We start from the raw sequence: 17,437 nt of genomic DNA, 5'->3' as shown, positions 1-17,437 counted from the left end.
CCTTCTACGCCTCTTGGTCTAAGCATCGTTTTTACGCCTTATTTAACAATGGTTTTTTAGTATGTGGTTTCATTTTGTTGTTTGTTCAACTGCGTTTTTACGCGTTTCTTAACATCGCGAAGGGCGGTAAAAAATTAAAAAAAAGAAGGGTATACTAATTGTGCTTAACTAGTTGGGTAAAAGAATAAAATGAGTTTTCAAATTGAAGCTTTGAATTTAAAATTTATAGTTGATTGTGCTAAACAGTTTTAAATAAAGTACAGTATATTTTCTAGATTTGATTTTTTAAAGAATATGATATATATTGAATGTAGCATTACATCTATATACCAATTATAGTCCTTAGTATATTTGCAGTATATAAGTTTGGTATATTTTCAAATTAGTACCACATTATTTTGCTAGTATTTAAAATTTGTATGTAATAATTTTATTGAAAACAATTTGCCAAATATTTTATTTAATATGTATATCGAAGGAAATTCTGTATATGATTTGGATCTCAAAAAAAAAGCAGTCGCTAAATCCAAGAAATAAACCCCTTACAAATGACAGGGTATTTCCGGTGCCATACACTTGAAATGCTAGCAAATATTGCACATACGCAGCGTGTAACCAAAATGCAAATTTGTACATCAAATAGAGCAAATGGCTTTGTTTAGTGCACAATTTGTGTGTGTTTTTCTTTTGTGGTTAATGCATTTGGTAAATTGCAAGTCTTTGGCCCAGCTGTTTCAACTCCCACACTGGGTGCGACAAATGCGTTCTGAATGTTAAGTAATTTTGTCTACAAGGCAAAGGTTACGACCCAGAATAAATGTATGTTTCATACCTATTGCAGTGATTCTCAAACGACAAAAAGTGATTCGTCGTCGTCGTCGTGTGGAAAACCCAAATTAAAATCGGATCACGCATAAAACATTTAAAACTTAACACAGTCCATGCGTTTGCCATTGGCTTTGACTCTTTCGCTTGGCAATTGGAAAGTTTTTTCCTCCCCCCTTGAATATTCCCAATATATGTACATATATCCATCCATGCACTATATCATTTACATGTCGTTTATGGCGTGTCCTTCCTGACGGCTCAAACAGCTGCGTCTTTTCCTTTCACTCAGCACTCGAGTGTGCCACGCAATAATTTATTAAAAAACGGCAGAGTTAAAGAAAGAAAACTCAATTGTAGAAAAAAAATACATTAATATGTCATACGATATTTCCATACACATGTTTTTGGGTTTTTTTTCATTCTGATTGTCTTAGCTGACGAAATCATTGACCATGATTATTCATCTGTTGTCCTTTTTACAGCTGACGGCGGCCAGGGCAAGGCAAGGCCAACACATGGCGTTTAACGTCCTCAGCCATTATCAAGCAACGACAGCAGCAGCAGAAGCAGAAGCAGCGGCAGCGACGCTTCATTCAACAGTGCGTGTTGTAACAGCGAGTAACATAGCTGGCAGCTACGCAACGACAACGACAACGAGAGCGACAACTACAACGGACAATTGCTGGCAGCTCGCAGGTCGCGCTGCAGCAGCGTCATTAAAGTCCCAACCGCCAGCCTAAACGAAACAAAACGAAAGCGAGAGAGAGCAAGAGCAAGAGCGAGACAGCAACAGCAGCACAGCTGATTGACAAACAGACGCGTCACATTGATCATCTCTCATAATGGGCACAAAAACTCAACCGCAATTGGCCAAAGGTAAGTTAAGATTGCATTTTTCTTTATTAAATTACAATTTTTAATATATTACATTTTTAAAAAAGAGTGGAATAAGAGTGTAGGTAAATTTCTACCACAAATTATGAATCTTTTCGAATGCTGTGTCTCTAAAAATGGTTCTAAAGTATTTAAAAATATTAACAATGTTTGATAATACATCACTGCGCTTAATCAGAATATCTTCAGTTTAAAGATAAGCAATCTTTAAGCCATTATTTCTCTTTTAGCACGCAAGCGTCTTGAAAAATTTCAAATAAAATGCAAATTGCAATATGAAAAGCGTTTAAATGCTTTATGCAAATTTATAAGTGGTGTGATTTCATTTTGCAAACAAAAAAAGGATTTTAAAAATAAAATAGTGCTTCGAATATGCGCGAGTAGAAACGAAGTGAAACTGATAAAATTAAAAAACCCTTCTTGAGTTTTTTAGAATTTGAAGGGTGATGAGATGTTTTCCAAAGGAATCTTAATTCTCGCTAGTGTAACCAAATTTTATGTTAATGGATCAGTTATCTGATACAAAGTAAAGCTACAATTGAGTGTGCTCGACTGCAAGATACGCGATACCAAATATTAATGAAAGCAAAACATTGCGGTATTATTCTTAAAATATACCAAATGTAAATACTATATTTTTGGTAGTACATTCAAAATATACCATAGAGTGCAACATATACCAGATTTTCAGCCAAGGCAACTAAGAAACCTTAAAAAGTATTTCTTAAATAACTTCTACAATTTTTGTCTGATCGAAATTAAATTTTCAGAAATCATAGAAGCTAAAGTTATTATTGTGTGTACCAAACAAATGATGGCTCTAACTCGTATAGTCTCTGAAATATAGGTGTTCATTCGGTCGGACAGACAGACAGACGGACAGACAGACAGACGGACAGACAGACATTTCTATATCGTCTGGGCTTTTGATGCTGATCAAGAACATATGTATGTATATATGTACTTTATAGGGTCGGAAATGCTTTCTTCTGTTTGTTATATTCATTTCATAGTGACACAAATTTACTAGCAACTAAATATAAATAATATGTAAAAAATATAAAATAAATACAGAATAAACAAAATTTTAAATTAGAGAAATTAAAAATAGAATAACTTTTGTTTTTGGCCTTAGTCTTTTTTGAATACAATGCTATTATTAAATGACTGTCCATCGATGTCAAATTTCTCGATGATATCATTAAAATGGAAGAAGTTAGCTGAAAGAGTTTGTAGAAAAAGTTCAGAGAAAAGCTACTAGCGTGAAGAACTTAACGAAATCGGCCTTAATTTACCCAACTCTCGTATTCAATCAGTGTGCGAAGCGTGTAGGAAGCTTGGAGGGTGAGGAAAGAAGCGGCAAAGTAAACTTGACTTTCGGATTTGTCCTGATTTGAGTTGGGCGATAAGAATGGGAGCAGACTCGATGAAATGTGAACAGTTGGTGCTCCCATTGTTTTTTTGTGTGTTATTATTATATTACATGCTGCGTATTATTGGTTATGATTGTCCATTGGCATTGGCCCAGTTCTCTTGCTCGCTCTCTCTCTCTCTCTCTGTTTCGACCCGGTTGGGGAACAAACCTCAAAGCCAAAGTCGAAGCCTCAACACACGGTCATTTAGCCATGACACGATTACGTTTGGCGCTTCAAAAATCATCCCATATAATGTGCTATATATATCATACATAGATATGTGGGTGTCTCTTGAAACACGTGTGTATCACACCTTGACCTTGAGCTGGGTAATGCAAAATGTTAATGTTGAAGTTGAAGTGCGAGAAAAAGCGAAGCACAGCAACAAAGCCAACAAAAACAACATCATCATCATCATCAACAGCAACGTCACAATTTGTCAATTTATTACGGAATGAATGAATGAGTGAGTGAGTGAATGAATGAAATGTTCCCCTCAATGGAATGCCAACAAAAACAGAAAACAGAAAACAAAAACAACGTCAACAAACGACGTAAAGTGTTTCAACTTAATGGAATCATTTCCGTTGTGTGTACTTTATTGGGTCATGATTTGTGCCTTTGCTCCGGCTTTGCCAGTAGTTTTGCCACTAGTTTCGCATACCCTGTAAATAAAACGCAAACATGCAAAGGGTATGTTGTATCACAAGTTGAGTTCAAAGCTACACAATTTCATCAGCATCATTCTGATAAGAAGCAAAGTAATATCTTCTATAGCAAGGCCAAAGATAATGTCAGCAAATATTCTGACATTGAAAAGCGAGTGCAATGTCTTAAGTGTAAACAATTTAATCGATGAAGCACTTGTCTGATATAATCAACTGTAAATAAAGTGCTTCAACATTGGCTTTAATTATATTTGCTAATAAATAAATTGATTATGAATGTTTTCAATAATATTTGCTTTTTACGTAATATTCTGAAAGTATCCGAAGAATCGATTGCTGATAAAAGATTAAAAGCAAGTTTGTTCAAATATAAATAAGTTAATGACGAATCATTTTAAGAAAGAATGAAATTAAGAAAAGAAAAATAGAATATTCGATTGTTGATAAAGGATTAAAAGTAAGTTAGCTAAAATATAAATTGATGATGAATGGTTTTAATAAAATAATAAACTATCTACGTAAAATTCAAACTTAGAAGTAGAAGTAGAAGAGGAAGTAAAAGTAAAAGTAGAAGTAGAAGTACAAGAGAAAGAAGAAATATAAGTAGTTGAAGATGAAGTATGAAAAAGTTTAAGAAAATACAAAACCTCGTACTTTTTATAGGTCATCTTGGAGTCGATCATTCGCTGCAATTGTGTGTTGCAAAGCTCTTACAATAATTGATATTTTTGGCCGGCAAGCGTAGCGTAATTTGTAAGTCATTTGAGCCGGGTTCTGTTCAGTTGATTTGAGTTGAGTTGATTGTCAGCAACGGTGGGTTTGAGGAGGGGGGAGGGGCGTACTTTAATGTTTTTAAGATTTCTGCATTATTATTGCGTGCCCCGGACTGAAAGATGACTATCTTCTGGCCATTTGCTTGTCGCAGTTGTGCAATTAACTCGACTCTACGTCAAAGGCGGCTTACGCATCGTATACGCAATATGTCAAATGCTCACCTGTTGCCTACCAGCCACCGCTTCCCCCTCGTATGCTATTGCAGTTGAGCATTGAGCGGACAATCAATTGGAATGAGCTTCAATCGAATGGAATTGAAAGGAATCAATTCGTTTCGATTCGTTGCGATTTGATTCGAATTGAATGCAACACATTCAAAACACATGAATATGAATAATTTTCTAATTTTTGTTTTCATCTTTTTGTTGATTTTTTTGGCTTCAATTCACATTTTGCTTCGCTTTAATAAACGTTGATTGTTCTTTGAATTCGAATTAAAATAAAGGTCAACTGTGTGTGTGTGTTAGCTTGCAAATTACTGCAATGATTGATGGACAAACAGTGAAAGTCGTCTGCCAATTTACCTTCAATACAAACTTCTGTTGCTAAGCCTACCTCCCTCCCCCCTTTGCAGTACTTCTCCCTAGGGGGGGAGGTTTGTAATTACAATAACAAAGGAAAACGAGGGCGACTCCCAGTTGACACAAACACACGCACACATACAATTGAACGCACACACAGACACACACACACACACACACACACACACACACCTTTACATTTGGCAATTCATATGCTTCCTCCTTCTTTTACACATTTTTCTTTGGCCTTTTGGCTTTAATTGTTGTCTCTTCGCGTGAATGCTCTCTCTCTCTCTCTCTCTCTCTCTATTTCTGTTTCTCGCCCTTCTCTCTGCTCTCATGCTTGTTGTCTCACTCTCTCTCTGTCTCTCGCTCTTTATGTTGTTCTTTGCATGACATTCGAAATTTGCTCATCATTTTGCTCATTTTTTACGCTTGACAAACTTGACATTAAACTGCAGCAGAATTGACGACTTGCTCATACCCTTTCCTCTAGCAGAATTGTAATGTTAAACAATGCGGTAATTATTCGCATATACCATTTTATGCTCTACCGCTGGCTATTAATTCTATTTTTGGTTGCAACGAAGCTTACATACTCTTTGCTCGTCGTAAATATTCTGATTAAAAAGTCGTAAAAATAAAGTTCAAAGACAAAATCGTTTAGATTTTAATTGTGTCATACGTAAATGGATTGTCATTGCTGTGATCCCAAATGGGCTTATGATATGTAGCATAACTTGCAGTTTATTACATATTATTATTTTTGGATTGCCGCTATTAACACTGTTGATACCTAAATTAATGTTCATCAATTCGTCATCAGCATAAACTACACAAGTGAGAATACTTTTATAGGGTTGTGCGGTCCAATCTTGTCTTGAAAAAGTGCAGAAGCAATAAAACGCTTATACAAATAAATAAATAATTTAAATACTTTAAAATAATGAAGAAACTTAAAGTTTAAAATTAGTAAATTATAATAACATATGTTATTAAAATTTTTTTTTAATTTCAATTTGAATTGAATTATTTTTAAATAAATTTGGTAATAGTAATAACTTAATTATTAAAATTTTTCAAAAAATTTCAGTTAAATTTAATTGAGCTATAAAAATAATTCATTCGTACTATCAAAATAAATTATATACTAATAAATCTTTTATTTAAAATGAATAAAATATTTAAATTTCTACTGAAATGATAATTAAGTTAAATTATATAGGTTAGCATTAATTGCCCAATTAAGTGTTTTATATTGACTCCATACCCTACACTCGATTCAGAGAATTAAAGTGGCTTTTCAATGGAATGCGAACTACGCTTTGTCCAAGTCCAAGTCTGTCTGTCTCTCAGTCTCTCATTTGGCTGGCGTTGACTTTGGCTTTCATTTCGTTTCGCCTTTGCCTTTAACTTTGGCTCTTGCTCTTTTCTCATTACTCATTTTCCGTTAGCCGTCGACGCCGTTGTCCTGGCAATGGCGCTGCCGTCGTCATTGGCGTCGCTGCTTTATGTTGTTGTTGTTGCTGTCACTGTCGCTGTTGTTAGCGTTAGCGTCGTCTTCGTCGTTTTAATACCCGCACTAGCGAAGAGCTTAGAGGGCTATTGTAACAGACTGACAATCGCAAATATAATAAACAGAACATACATATGAAGAAAACTTATTTGTTTGTGATTGCATAATTTACATAAGAAACAATATTCTAGTTAATGTCCACATCGAGTTGCTCAATTTGTTGACTTTAGCGACGGGTATCTTTAAGTTGAGCTCACTCGCAGCGGCAGCTTTCTTTCTTGTTAGTTGTTGTTATTGCTGTGTGTTGGCTCTCGCGAGTCTTTTGCGGCGTTGCTAGGCTGCGGACAGCGACAGCGACGTCAACGGCGACGCCAGTGTAAGGTTGTTGGGCTGCCGTCATTGCGTCAGCGTCAGCTACCGCTGCCAATGCGGGCGCCGTCGTCGCTGCCAACGTCGCCGCCGCCGCCGCCGTCGCAGTTGTTTCATTTTTGCAGTGCGCTCGCTTTGGCAGTTGCCCGTTTGCTGTTTACCGTTTGGTCAGCGCGCCGTTCGTTTGTCGCCGTTTTTTCGCGTTCTCGCGTTTCTCCTGTTTTTCGGTTTTATTTGATTTTTTTCGCTCCCGTTCTTTTGTTTTTCGAAACAATTCTGCCAAAAAAGAAGAAAAATGCCCAAAAAAAAAAACATAATGTTTTTTTAATTGCACAAAATGCTGTTGTACAATTTATGATATAATTGCGTGTGATAAGCACGACCCTAAAAAACAAAACAAAACAAACCAAGACCCAACAAAAAAAGTGTAAAGAAAAGAAAACGTTTTGACAAACAAATTTGCAAGTGCAAGAAGAAGCAGAAAGTGCAATAAGAAGAAATGTGCTAAAAATGTACGCAAATAGCAAAATCGTATTGTAAATGCAATAACAACAACAAGAATGTGAAAACATATGTAATAATTGTTGTTGCTGCTGCTGTTGGTGCTGTTAACGTCGCTGCTGCTGCGGATGATGCACTGACATCTGCCATTTGGCACCTGGCAACCTTCCTTACCCCTCTCCCTCTCCCTCACAGCATCTCCCGCACAACGAATGCGCGCCACAATTTGATGCTGAGTGCAAAAGGGTTTTTTTGTAGCTGCTAGCGGGTATTTCAGAGTTGATCATCTCTACTTTTGTCTTTAGCTGCTGCCTCAGCATAATTATTATTGAGCCATCATCGATTCATTTTGCTGCTTTTGCTCTCACACATTCTCTCAGTTTTCAATTTTCTTACATTTGCTTGGTTTGAATTTGGGTAAAGCACTGTCGTCACCTTGCCCTTCCCCTTCCCCTTCTCCCAACACCCCAAACAACCATGGTGACGCATGGCGGAAAACAACAAAAGCAAAATACACACACACTCTCACAAAATGCTAGCAATTGAAAAGTGTAGCAAACGCAAAACCAAAACCCAAAATTGAAAAGAAAAACCAAAGCAAGCAACGGCAAAGGAGCAAGGAGTACGACATTCACATGCGTGACTCATGGCTTGTATTAAAGGGACAGCAAAGTTAGACTAGGTACAAGCATACTCACAAGCACACACACACACAAACATTTACACTCATATGCATGCTTGAGTAGCGCAGCCTTGCCGGCTGCCATGCTCTCTCAATGAGTCTCTCTCTCTGTTTCACTTTACACTCTCTCACGCAGTCACAACTGCTTGGGGGCAATGAAGCTGAACATATGCGAGCGAGAGAGCGAAAGTGTAACAACATCTGCAGCGCCGCCTTCCTTTCAGAGTCTAGCTTGAGTGCGAGAACAGGCGAGCAACAACAGCAACAACAAGCACAATAGTAATGCTAATAATGATCATCAGTGTCAAGCTGTTATTGTTTGTGCTTATTACCTTTGTTTCTAGCCGATGGCTGTCATCGCTGACAGAAGCTGATTTGTATACATTTGCAAATGATTAAATTGAATTTGTTTGCATTTGTCATAATTAAATTGCAACAATGCTCAATGCGATTGCCATAATATAACTGCGTCGAAGCTGCGTTAGCTGACGTTTCTTTGCAACCTGTTGCTGTTGTATTATTTATTTGACTTATGAAAACAATTCACAATGAAAATAATTGAATATTTGAATTTGCTTTAAATTCAAAATTCAGAACCGGAACTATGTTCTTTGTAACAATCCATTGAATCCAATATTAAAATGTGTTGCTACTCAGTTCGACGTTGTTTCAACATTCCCTTCGCATTCTCCCCACTGACTTTTGCTATTCATTTTGTTTTGCGGTGTGAAATTTTCATTTGTTTCGCTTGACATGCGATTTTAGTTTTGCATATATATATTGTATATTAAATGTGTGTTCTTTTTCATATACCCTGTAATCATAAAAACTGTAACATTTCAATTTCAAGCCAAGTGTACCAAAATTGGTAATATTTCAAATGAGAGAATGTAAAATATTTAGCCAGACTACCGAATACGGTGCACTCTCTCAATGAAAAGCCTCAGCGCAAGTTCATGATTTGCATGCATTTATTTATTCATTACTCATACGCCGCGTGCAACAAATTGATGAACACCGCTTGTGACAATGCACAGCTGTTGTTGGCTTGAAATTCAATGCGACTTCGCCTTTTTGTAATGAGTATTGCCAGGGTTGCCACCACACTTTTCCGCTAAACTGTGTTAGCTGTGACAAACACAACAATAGTTGTAAAATCTTAAAATTAATGACAAGTGAAAAGATAATTTGATTTTTCAAGTGCAGTTTCATGTGTCAGCTGTAGAAATTGATTGATAAAGTGAAAGACTTTATTGTAAGTTATCTGAATTTATATTATTTAATTCATAATTGGATTAACAAAATACTTTAATCAGAAAAAATACTGTTCAAAATACTAAAGAATAATTTATAATTTAAATACAGTTTTTTTTTTGTTTTGTTCCAAGTTACTCACTCAGTTTTCTGATACGAATACGATAGTTTTTTATATTATATGTTATAATTTGAATTAGTTCATTATGCTTTCTTAATCAAATTTCTAGCATACTTTTTGAGGCTAGAAATTGTGTTTAAATGTTTGGCTTCAAATTTTTGTCACGCCCATTTCCGCTCCCGCAAATCAAATAAAAAATCGAATAGCAAGCGTAGTTTGAAAGCAAACAAATAAAACCAAGAATAGTATTTATGATTCCAGTAAATTTTGTTGCGATCAAATAAAATTTGTAGAAGTTATTGAAGAATTTCTTTTGTATGGAAAAAATACGTCTCCTTACTACGGATCTTAGTTGCTTTGGCTGACAATCTGGTATATTTTGCAATATATGGTATATTTTGATTTGGTATATTAGTTTGGTATATTTTAGGAATAATATCACACTGTTTTGCTCTTATTCAAAATGGGTAGCTCTTCTACTTGTGTTTATTATTATTAAACACTATTACAATTCTTTAAACAACTTTTCTGCTAGCTTTAGGGCTGATTACAAATATGTTTATTCTAAAACATTTATTGAGTATTCAATTTGTATAGCATACTTTTTGGTGCTAAGTAGCCAATAAATACTGTAAGTGTTAGTATTTTTTTTGTGTTTTTAAGAAGTAAATGTGCTTAGCGAGTGCACACTGTAGCAGCTTCATGCAGCTGGCAAATATGCGAAATCTGTGTGCAAATGCACATTTGTTTATTGCGCATACGCCGCGTGCAACAACTTGGCGAGCAAACTTATGCGAATCATTTGCGGCCAAGCACAGCTGTTGTTCTGACCTCCAGTTGCGATGGCACGCGATGGCTTTTCTTGTTGTTGTTGTTGTTATTGTCGTTGTCGTTGTTGTTGATATTTGAAGAGGGTTTCAATGCCAGAGACAGTTGCCAATTGCAGCGCAGCACGTGGCAGCAAACGCATTTCATGCAGAACATTTGCAGTTGAAGATGCGACCACCAGCAGCTGAAAGGGATTAAAGCGACGTAGCAAAGAAAGAGGAAATGCAGGGCGTTCGAAGAGAGAGAGTGGACGCCAGCGACCGGATACGCTGGAGCTGTCGGTGCTGGGACAAAACGATGACACAAAGCAGCAACAGCAACAGCAAAAAACAAGAGCTGGAGCAACAGCAACAGCAGCTGCCACAAGCGATGCAAACGGCGGCGGCAACGCGTCGCTCACGCTGGTTTCACTTTGCACGCAAATCGCGGAGTCGTCGACGTCTTTGTGGCGAGGAGGAGCAACTGCAGCTGGCGCTGGAGGCACAAACGGATGCCGAGGATGAGGAAACGGCAGCGGCGACTGCGGCGGCAGCACAGCAAGTGCGTCTAGCGCAGCCGGAAACAATGAACATTGGCAACTCGATGCTGACAATCAATACGCCAAGGACGGCGACAACCACATCGACCAATGCCTCGGACAATGGACGTGACGATAGCTTCTATAGTCTGGTGAATGCAAGCACAAGTGCACAAGCTGCTGCCGCTGACAACTCCCACTCGAATGCCCCCACAACTGTTGTTGCTGTTGATGTGGAGCAACAGTACAAGGAGCAACCGCAATTGGTCGGAAAACCACGCTTGTCGATGCTGCAGCGTTGGGCCAGCTGGCGACGCAGTGCTCCGGACAGTTTGCCGAGCAGACGTCGCAATCCCAGTCAAGTGGATCAACTGGAGCAGCAACAGGTCTCTGCCTCCGCCTCTGCGCGCAATTTGCGACGCGTCTCCCAGCTGCGACGTCGTCGTAGCTCTTACTATTTCTCGGGTAAATCGGGGGTCGAGACACAGCTTGCAGAATATACTTTTCAATTTCGAGGCATTTTCTCACTTCTCATTAGTCGAAAACTCACTTCTTTTGTTCTCTGTTTACTTGCAGACAATGAACGTAGAATACGCGCCAACGACAAAGATTTCAATTCACAGTTCAAATATCACGTAAGTTGACATTCGTTTGCATTATCATCTAGTTATTTATTGTAGGAGACAAGTGGAATTGGAACACTAGTCTTGAACAAAAAAGAATAAGAAGATGAAGTGATATAGCAATATTATTATAATACAAAAATTAAAAAATATTTGTGGTTCTGTGTTAGAACGAGTGGAATTGAAACATTAGGCCAAAAGTACAAGATCAAGTTGAAACAAATGGAATTGGAACACTAGTCTTGAACAATTTAGAATAAGAAGATGAAGAGATATAGCCATATTATTATCATACAAAAATTAAAAATTATTAGAACGAGTGGAATTGAAACATTAACCCAAAAGTACACGATCAAGTTTAATCAAATGGAATCAGAACAGTATACATTGCAATTGGAACACTTGTTATTTAAATACGAATATTATACAAAAAAGAAATATTTTTTATGACTCTAACAAAGTGATGTGCGTTGAAACAGATGGAATTGAAACATAAGGCAAACAATACAAGATCATTAAGTGATATGCCACTTACAATTCATAAGAATAATGCACAAATATTTAAAACTTTCAGCCATTCGAGTTAAAACAAATGGAATTGGAACTTAAGCTTGCATAACTGTCTTTTTATTGAAGTTATATGTATATCATTTCATCCTATTAAGTACATTTCAAGCTAAAATAAGTGGAATTGAAACATTAATCTAAAAAAATAGAATATCATTTAGGAATATACCACTTTAAAGTCAAGCTGAAACAAGTGGAATTAAAAACTTTTTTATCAAAAAAGAGTGTATTATGAATTTATATACAACTATGACTCTGTATGAATCATTAGCTTTTCATTCCCATTATTCCTTGCATTCATTTCTTGCATTTGCTCTCTATCTCTCTCTTGTTCAGAACAATTATATTAAGACATCAAAGTATTCGCTGCTAACGTTCCTGCCGTTCAATCTGCTGGAGCAGTTCCAGCGTCTGGCCAACTTCTATTTCCTGTGCCTGCTGGTGCTCCAGCTGATCCCGGCGATCTCCTCGCTGACGCCCGTCACAACAGCGATACCGTTGATCGGTGTGCTAACGCTAACTGCTGTCAAGGATGCCTACGATGATATTGTAAGTGATTAAAATGCTTTTAGATATTCTCATATTGAATGCATATAAAATAATTCAAATGATCTACGCAACAGCAACGCCATCTATCGGACTCGCAGGTGAACAATCGCAAATCGAAGACGTTACGCAACGGTAAACTGATCGAGGCCAAATGGTCTGAGGTGCAAGTTGGCGATGTCATCCGTTTGGATAACAATCAATTTGTCGCCGCCGATATCTTGCTGCTGACCACATCGGAACCCAATGGCCTGTGCTTCATTGAGACCGCTGAATTGGATGGCGAGACGAATTTGAAGGCAAAACAATGCCTGATGGAGACAACGGAGCTGGGCGATCAACATGATCTGCTGTGGAATTTCAACGGCGAGATCATTTGCGAGCGACCCAACAATCTACTCAACAAATTCGAGGGCACTCTGATCTGGAAGAATCAGCGTTTCGCTCTCGATAACGACAAGATTCTGCTTCGTGGTTGTGTCCTTCGCAATACGCAATGGTGCTACGGCCTCGTTGTCTTCGCCGGCGTCGACACGAAGCTAATGCAGAACTCGGGGAAGACACAGTTCAAGAGCACCGGCGTCGATCGCCTGCTCAACTTTATCATCATTGGGGTGAGTCTTCAAAGAATACTTACTAGTTTTCTATGTTGATCATGGCTTGATCTTAAACGATCTATCTTAGACTCTTGTGTTTTTTTATAATTCTTCACATTTACGTTTGCATTGAAAAAGCCTATTTTGCTCTTTCAATGTTTCAACTTGCATTTGAGATAATACTGTAATATTTAAGCGGTTATTTAAGGAACTTCTAAAAGAAGTCTTACGATTCTAATTGTTCTAAATTTATTCTAATTTGTATCTCTGTGTAGATTTGTTCGATTTAAAAGTAATATCCAAACAGATATAAAAACTATGTTAACACATTTCCCCGTTCTTCTTCTCATTTAGATTGTGCTCTTTCTCGTCTCGATCTGCGCTTTGTTCGCCATCGGCTGCGCAGTGTGGGAAGGTCTGATCGGCCAGCACTTTCAGCTATATCTGCCCTGGGAGCACATAATACCCCAAGAGATGGTGGCATCGGGTGCCACAGTGATCGGGCTGCTCGTATTCTTCTCGTACGCCATAGTCTTAAACACAGTTGTGCCAATCTCCCTCTATGTTTCAGTAGAGGTAAGTGTGTGGTAACTTAAGCAGTCCATCCACGATAGAATTTGTTCGAAAACATGTTGTCGAACATGAATTTCAATTTGCCTCCAATCAGTGTAAACATTTCTTGCAAACATCAACAATTATATATCATTTCTATTCTCTATTCGAACACAACATCGAACACGAAATGTCGAACCGAACATTTCGTTCGTACACATGTTTTCGTACAACTTCTATCGTTGACTGCATTCAATTAATATAATGATTTTAGATTGATTTGTTTGTTAATCTTTCTCTCTCCCTCTCGTTCAGGTCATACGCTTTGTTCAGTCGTTCCTCATCAATTGGGACGAGGAAATGTACTATGCACGCACCCACACATATGCCAAAGCACGCACCACAACCCTCAACGAGGAGCTCGGCCAGATTCAATACATCTTCTCGGACAAGACGGGCACCTTGACCCAGAACATCATGACCTTCAACAAGTGCAGCATTAATGGTCGCACCTACGGTGATGTCATCGACCTGCGCACCGGCGAGCTCATCGATATCAACGACGTAAGTTCACTTTTCTAATGCCCTTTTTTGGCCCTCTCTCGCGAAAAGTGTTTTGTTGTCGATTCGCCTAATATCCTGTTTCCGGTTGTCTACGGTCTCCCATCGAATCCGGTCATTAGTGTGTCTTCCGGCGACTTGGATTTTTTAATCCAAGGACGCGGTTCTAATGCAGTGTTCTTAAGTTTATATAGTTGGGAAATTGTTTTCTGATTTGAGTAATTCTCGAACTTAAAACATCTTCGTTTTATAAGAGCTTTTGGAATAGGAAATTTGAAAGTCTAGAATCATTTTTTATTACAATTACATTATATAAATTTAAACTTTCAAGGCTTTATTCCTAATTAAGGTAACACCACTGTAACCGTTTTTTTGGAACGCTTATTTAATTTTTTTTATGTCAGAGGGAATGTGGTAAACGTTTGAACAAAAAAGTTAAAATTTCACTACCAATTTGGGCAGTTTTTCGTACTCGTAAACTAACAATCGCCAATTTCAAAAACTATATTTCAAGGGTTAAACAAAGTTTTGTTCCGTCCCATTTTTTTACTGTATTCTACCATAGTTAAATTATATTTTAAGGGGAATAAATTAGATTTTTTGTTAAATTATATTATACATTGATGTTATTTGTTAAATAGCTGTTTAAATTTGATATATAAATTGTATAAAAATTTCTTTTGAGTTAAATTGAAATTGCTTGTCTGATTGCACATAAAATCGAAACATGCATTGAGCATTATCCGCTTGTCAAGTTTGATTTGTTTAGGGCGTGGCCAAAAGAGTTTTGTATTCATGTTCGATGCGAATTTAGATTGTAATGAACATAGTTTGTAATTGAAACTCGAATTTATCTATAGTAAATATCTTATAATCTTTATGGTGTTGGATTTGTCTGCCTTGTGTTATTCATATTTACTATAATATTCTCATTTGCTACAAAGCTAATATGCCCAGCTACATGAGGACTACTGGGTATTTTAAATCGTAGTGCAAGCAAAAGTGTTTAGAATTAAGTTGCACTTAACTTAAGTTCAATCAGGTGTTGGTTTGTCCGTGTAAACAGTTGAACAAGTGAGCGAGTGCCGCTTTCTTCTTTTACTTCTCTCTTTCTGTCTCCGTCTCTCTCTGCCTTTTTCTTTAACTCTCTCTGCTTTTCTCTTTATATCTGTGCCTTGCACCTTTTCTGTCGAAGCAGCATCAGCAAACAATGCAATATAGGGAATTTCATCACTTCCTGGACAAAACTTAGTTTGTGAAGTTGGAAGATTAAAATAATTTTAGATGCAATTTATTGACAATTAATCAATCTTCAACTTTGCATACCAGAATTATCGATAGATGGCGCCACTGAGAAAATATCAGCTGGTCTTGCAAATACAATCCAAATATTAAGTTGTTCATACAATATTGAGGTTGTGAAAAGTGAAAGTGTGGCACGCCCACATTTTATTTTAATAATGGTTGTCTTAACCTATATTGCTCCGATCTTGAGCTTTTATTTTTGTCCAGAAACAGTGATCAAAGTTTCCATAGTGCAATGTTGCAAGCTGTGTCGTCTTTCTCTATGTGTGTTGCAACTGTGTGTGTGTATGTGTATGTGGCAGCCAGCCAACCATTCAATGTAGTTGTTAAGCACTTTGACCCCTCAACACTTTGCTGCTGCCCGTCCGTGTTTTTTAATTGTGCGCCCAGCAAAACAAAACTCACATTACTCGTTATAGCAGCAAGCAATTTTCCAAACTAGCAGCAGCAGCAACTGCGCCAGCAGCAACAGTAACAACAATAGCAGCAGCGCCGGCAGCAGCAGCAAGCCTGTTGCAGTTGTCACGCCCACGCCGCCCACCATATTGGTGCATGCCGCCGAGGTGCATGGACGAAGGAAAAGCGCCGTGCTGGTGACCACAGCCGGTGGCACGCAGCTGGCCAGCAATGCGACGCAGTTACAGGGACGCATTGCTGCCGCCGAGCAACTGTTGCAGACAGTGGAGAATCCATTGGCCACAGCCACAGCCACACAACAACAACAGCAACGCAAACAAGTGCACTATTTATCGCCCAGTCGCAGCAACAGCAACGAGGATGAGCTCGACGATCCGGGCGGGGCGACAACAACAGCGAGCAATAGCGGGGGACGTTCGTCGAGGGGCAGCGGCGGCTCGTTGGGCGCTTGCTTTACGCGTGGCAGCGGCGCACGCATGCGACGACAGCTGTCGAGCTTGTCCAACTGCAGCAGCAGCGGCGACAAAGTAATAATCTTGCATGATCAGCAACTAGAGCAACTCGAACAATTCGAACAACCAGACCAAATCGAACAACAACTCGAACAACAGCAACACGAACACGAGCACGAACAAACGCATCAAACTAATCGCAAGCTGCGTCAATTCCATGCTTCATGCTCATCCTCAGCCACAGCCACAGCAATAGATAGCGGTTGTTGTGCGCCCTTTCGATGCCACAACAGCAACAGCAGATTGTCAACAACAACAGCAGCAGCAGCAACTTGCAACAGCAACCGCAACAGCACCGCACAGCAACGTTATCTCAGCACACACCGCTTTGCCACAAATTGGAGTTCGTCACACCAAAAAGTGCACGTATGCATGTTGTTTCAACTTCACAAAACTCCTGATCTCCCAATATCGTAAATTCGTTACTTTGTTAATTTGTTGTTTGAGCGTCAAACGAGTGTTAAACTATGTGTGACTTAAGTTAAAATAGCGTTAAACCGATCTGTATTGTTTACGATATTCATCAAACGCCTGGTTCACTAAATAAATAAATTTCTCAAATATCGTAAACTTGCATATGTCTATATCGTTTACGATATTCGTATTTGTTTCTAACTTATTGTCAAACATATTTAACCTATTTGTCATATTGCTAATTGGATTTTATATTACAATTTTGTTTATCGTAAATGTTTATTGTAGCATTAAATTGTTGTACATCGTATTTGGAAAACATTGAAATATCCATGAAAATTGATATGGATATAATGACACATTCGTTCTTTTTAGAAGCATTCAATAATTTATGCG

General features: G+C 38.0%; 1 protein-coding gene across 9 annotated transcripts in view; it reads left to right on the top strand.

The window, feature by feature from the left end:
- LOC132795465 (phospholipid-transporting ATPase ID) overlaps window positions 1–17,437 on the top strand; it is a 40,502-nt gene that overhangs the window by 13,414 nt on the left and 9,651 nt on the right. For 2 of the 9 annotated variants that reach the window (XM_060806179.1, XM_060806176.1), the window contains exons 1-8: window positions 7,209–7,557; window positions 10,537–11,413; window positions 11,525–11,583; window positions 12,475–12,687; window positions 12,762–13,298; window positions 13,635–13,856; window positions 14,148–14,396; window positions 16,118–16,993. In XM_060806179.1, coding sequence (XP_060662162.1) covers window positions 10,654–11,413; window positions 11,525–11,583; window positions 12,475–12,687; window positions 12,762–13,298; window positions 13,635–13,856; window positions 14,148–14,396; window positions 16,118–16,993 — 2,916 coding nt within the window. In that variant the 5' untranslated portion in view covers window positions 7,209–7,557; window positions 10,537–10,653. Of the gene's footprint in view, window positions 1–1,310; window positions 1,705–7,207; window positions 7,558–10,536; window positions 11,414–11,524; window positions 11,584–12,474; window positions 12,688–12,761; window positions 13,299–13,634; window positions 13,857–14,147; window positions 14,397–16,117; window positions 16,994–17,437 lie in introns of those variants that run through there. The other 7 variants (XM_060806184.1, XM_060806181.1, XM_060806178.1 and 4 more) reach the window with 6 other exon arrangements.

The sequence above is a fragment of the Drosophila nasuta genome, chromosome X (genome assembly GCF_023558535.2).
Source record: "Drosophila nasuta strain 15112-1781.00 chromosome X, ASM2355853v1, whole genome shotgun sequence".
In the NCBI taxonomy this organism is placed as follows: domain Eukaryota; kingdom Metazoa; phylum Arthropoda; class Insecta; order Diptera; family Drosophilidae; genus Drosophila; species Drosophila nasuta.
This window is presented reverse-complemented; position numbering and strand designations above follow the sequence as displayed.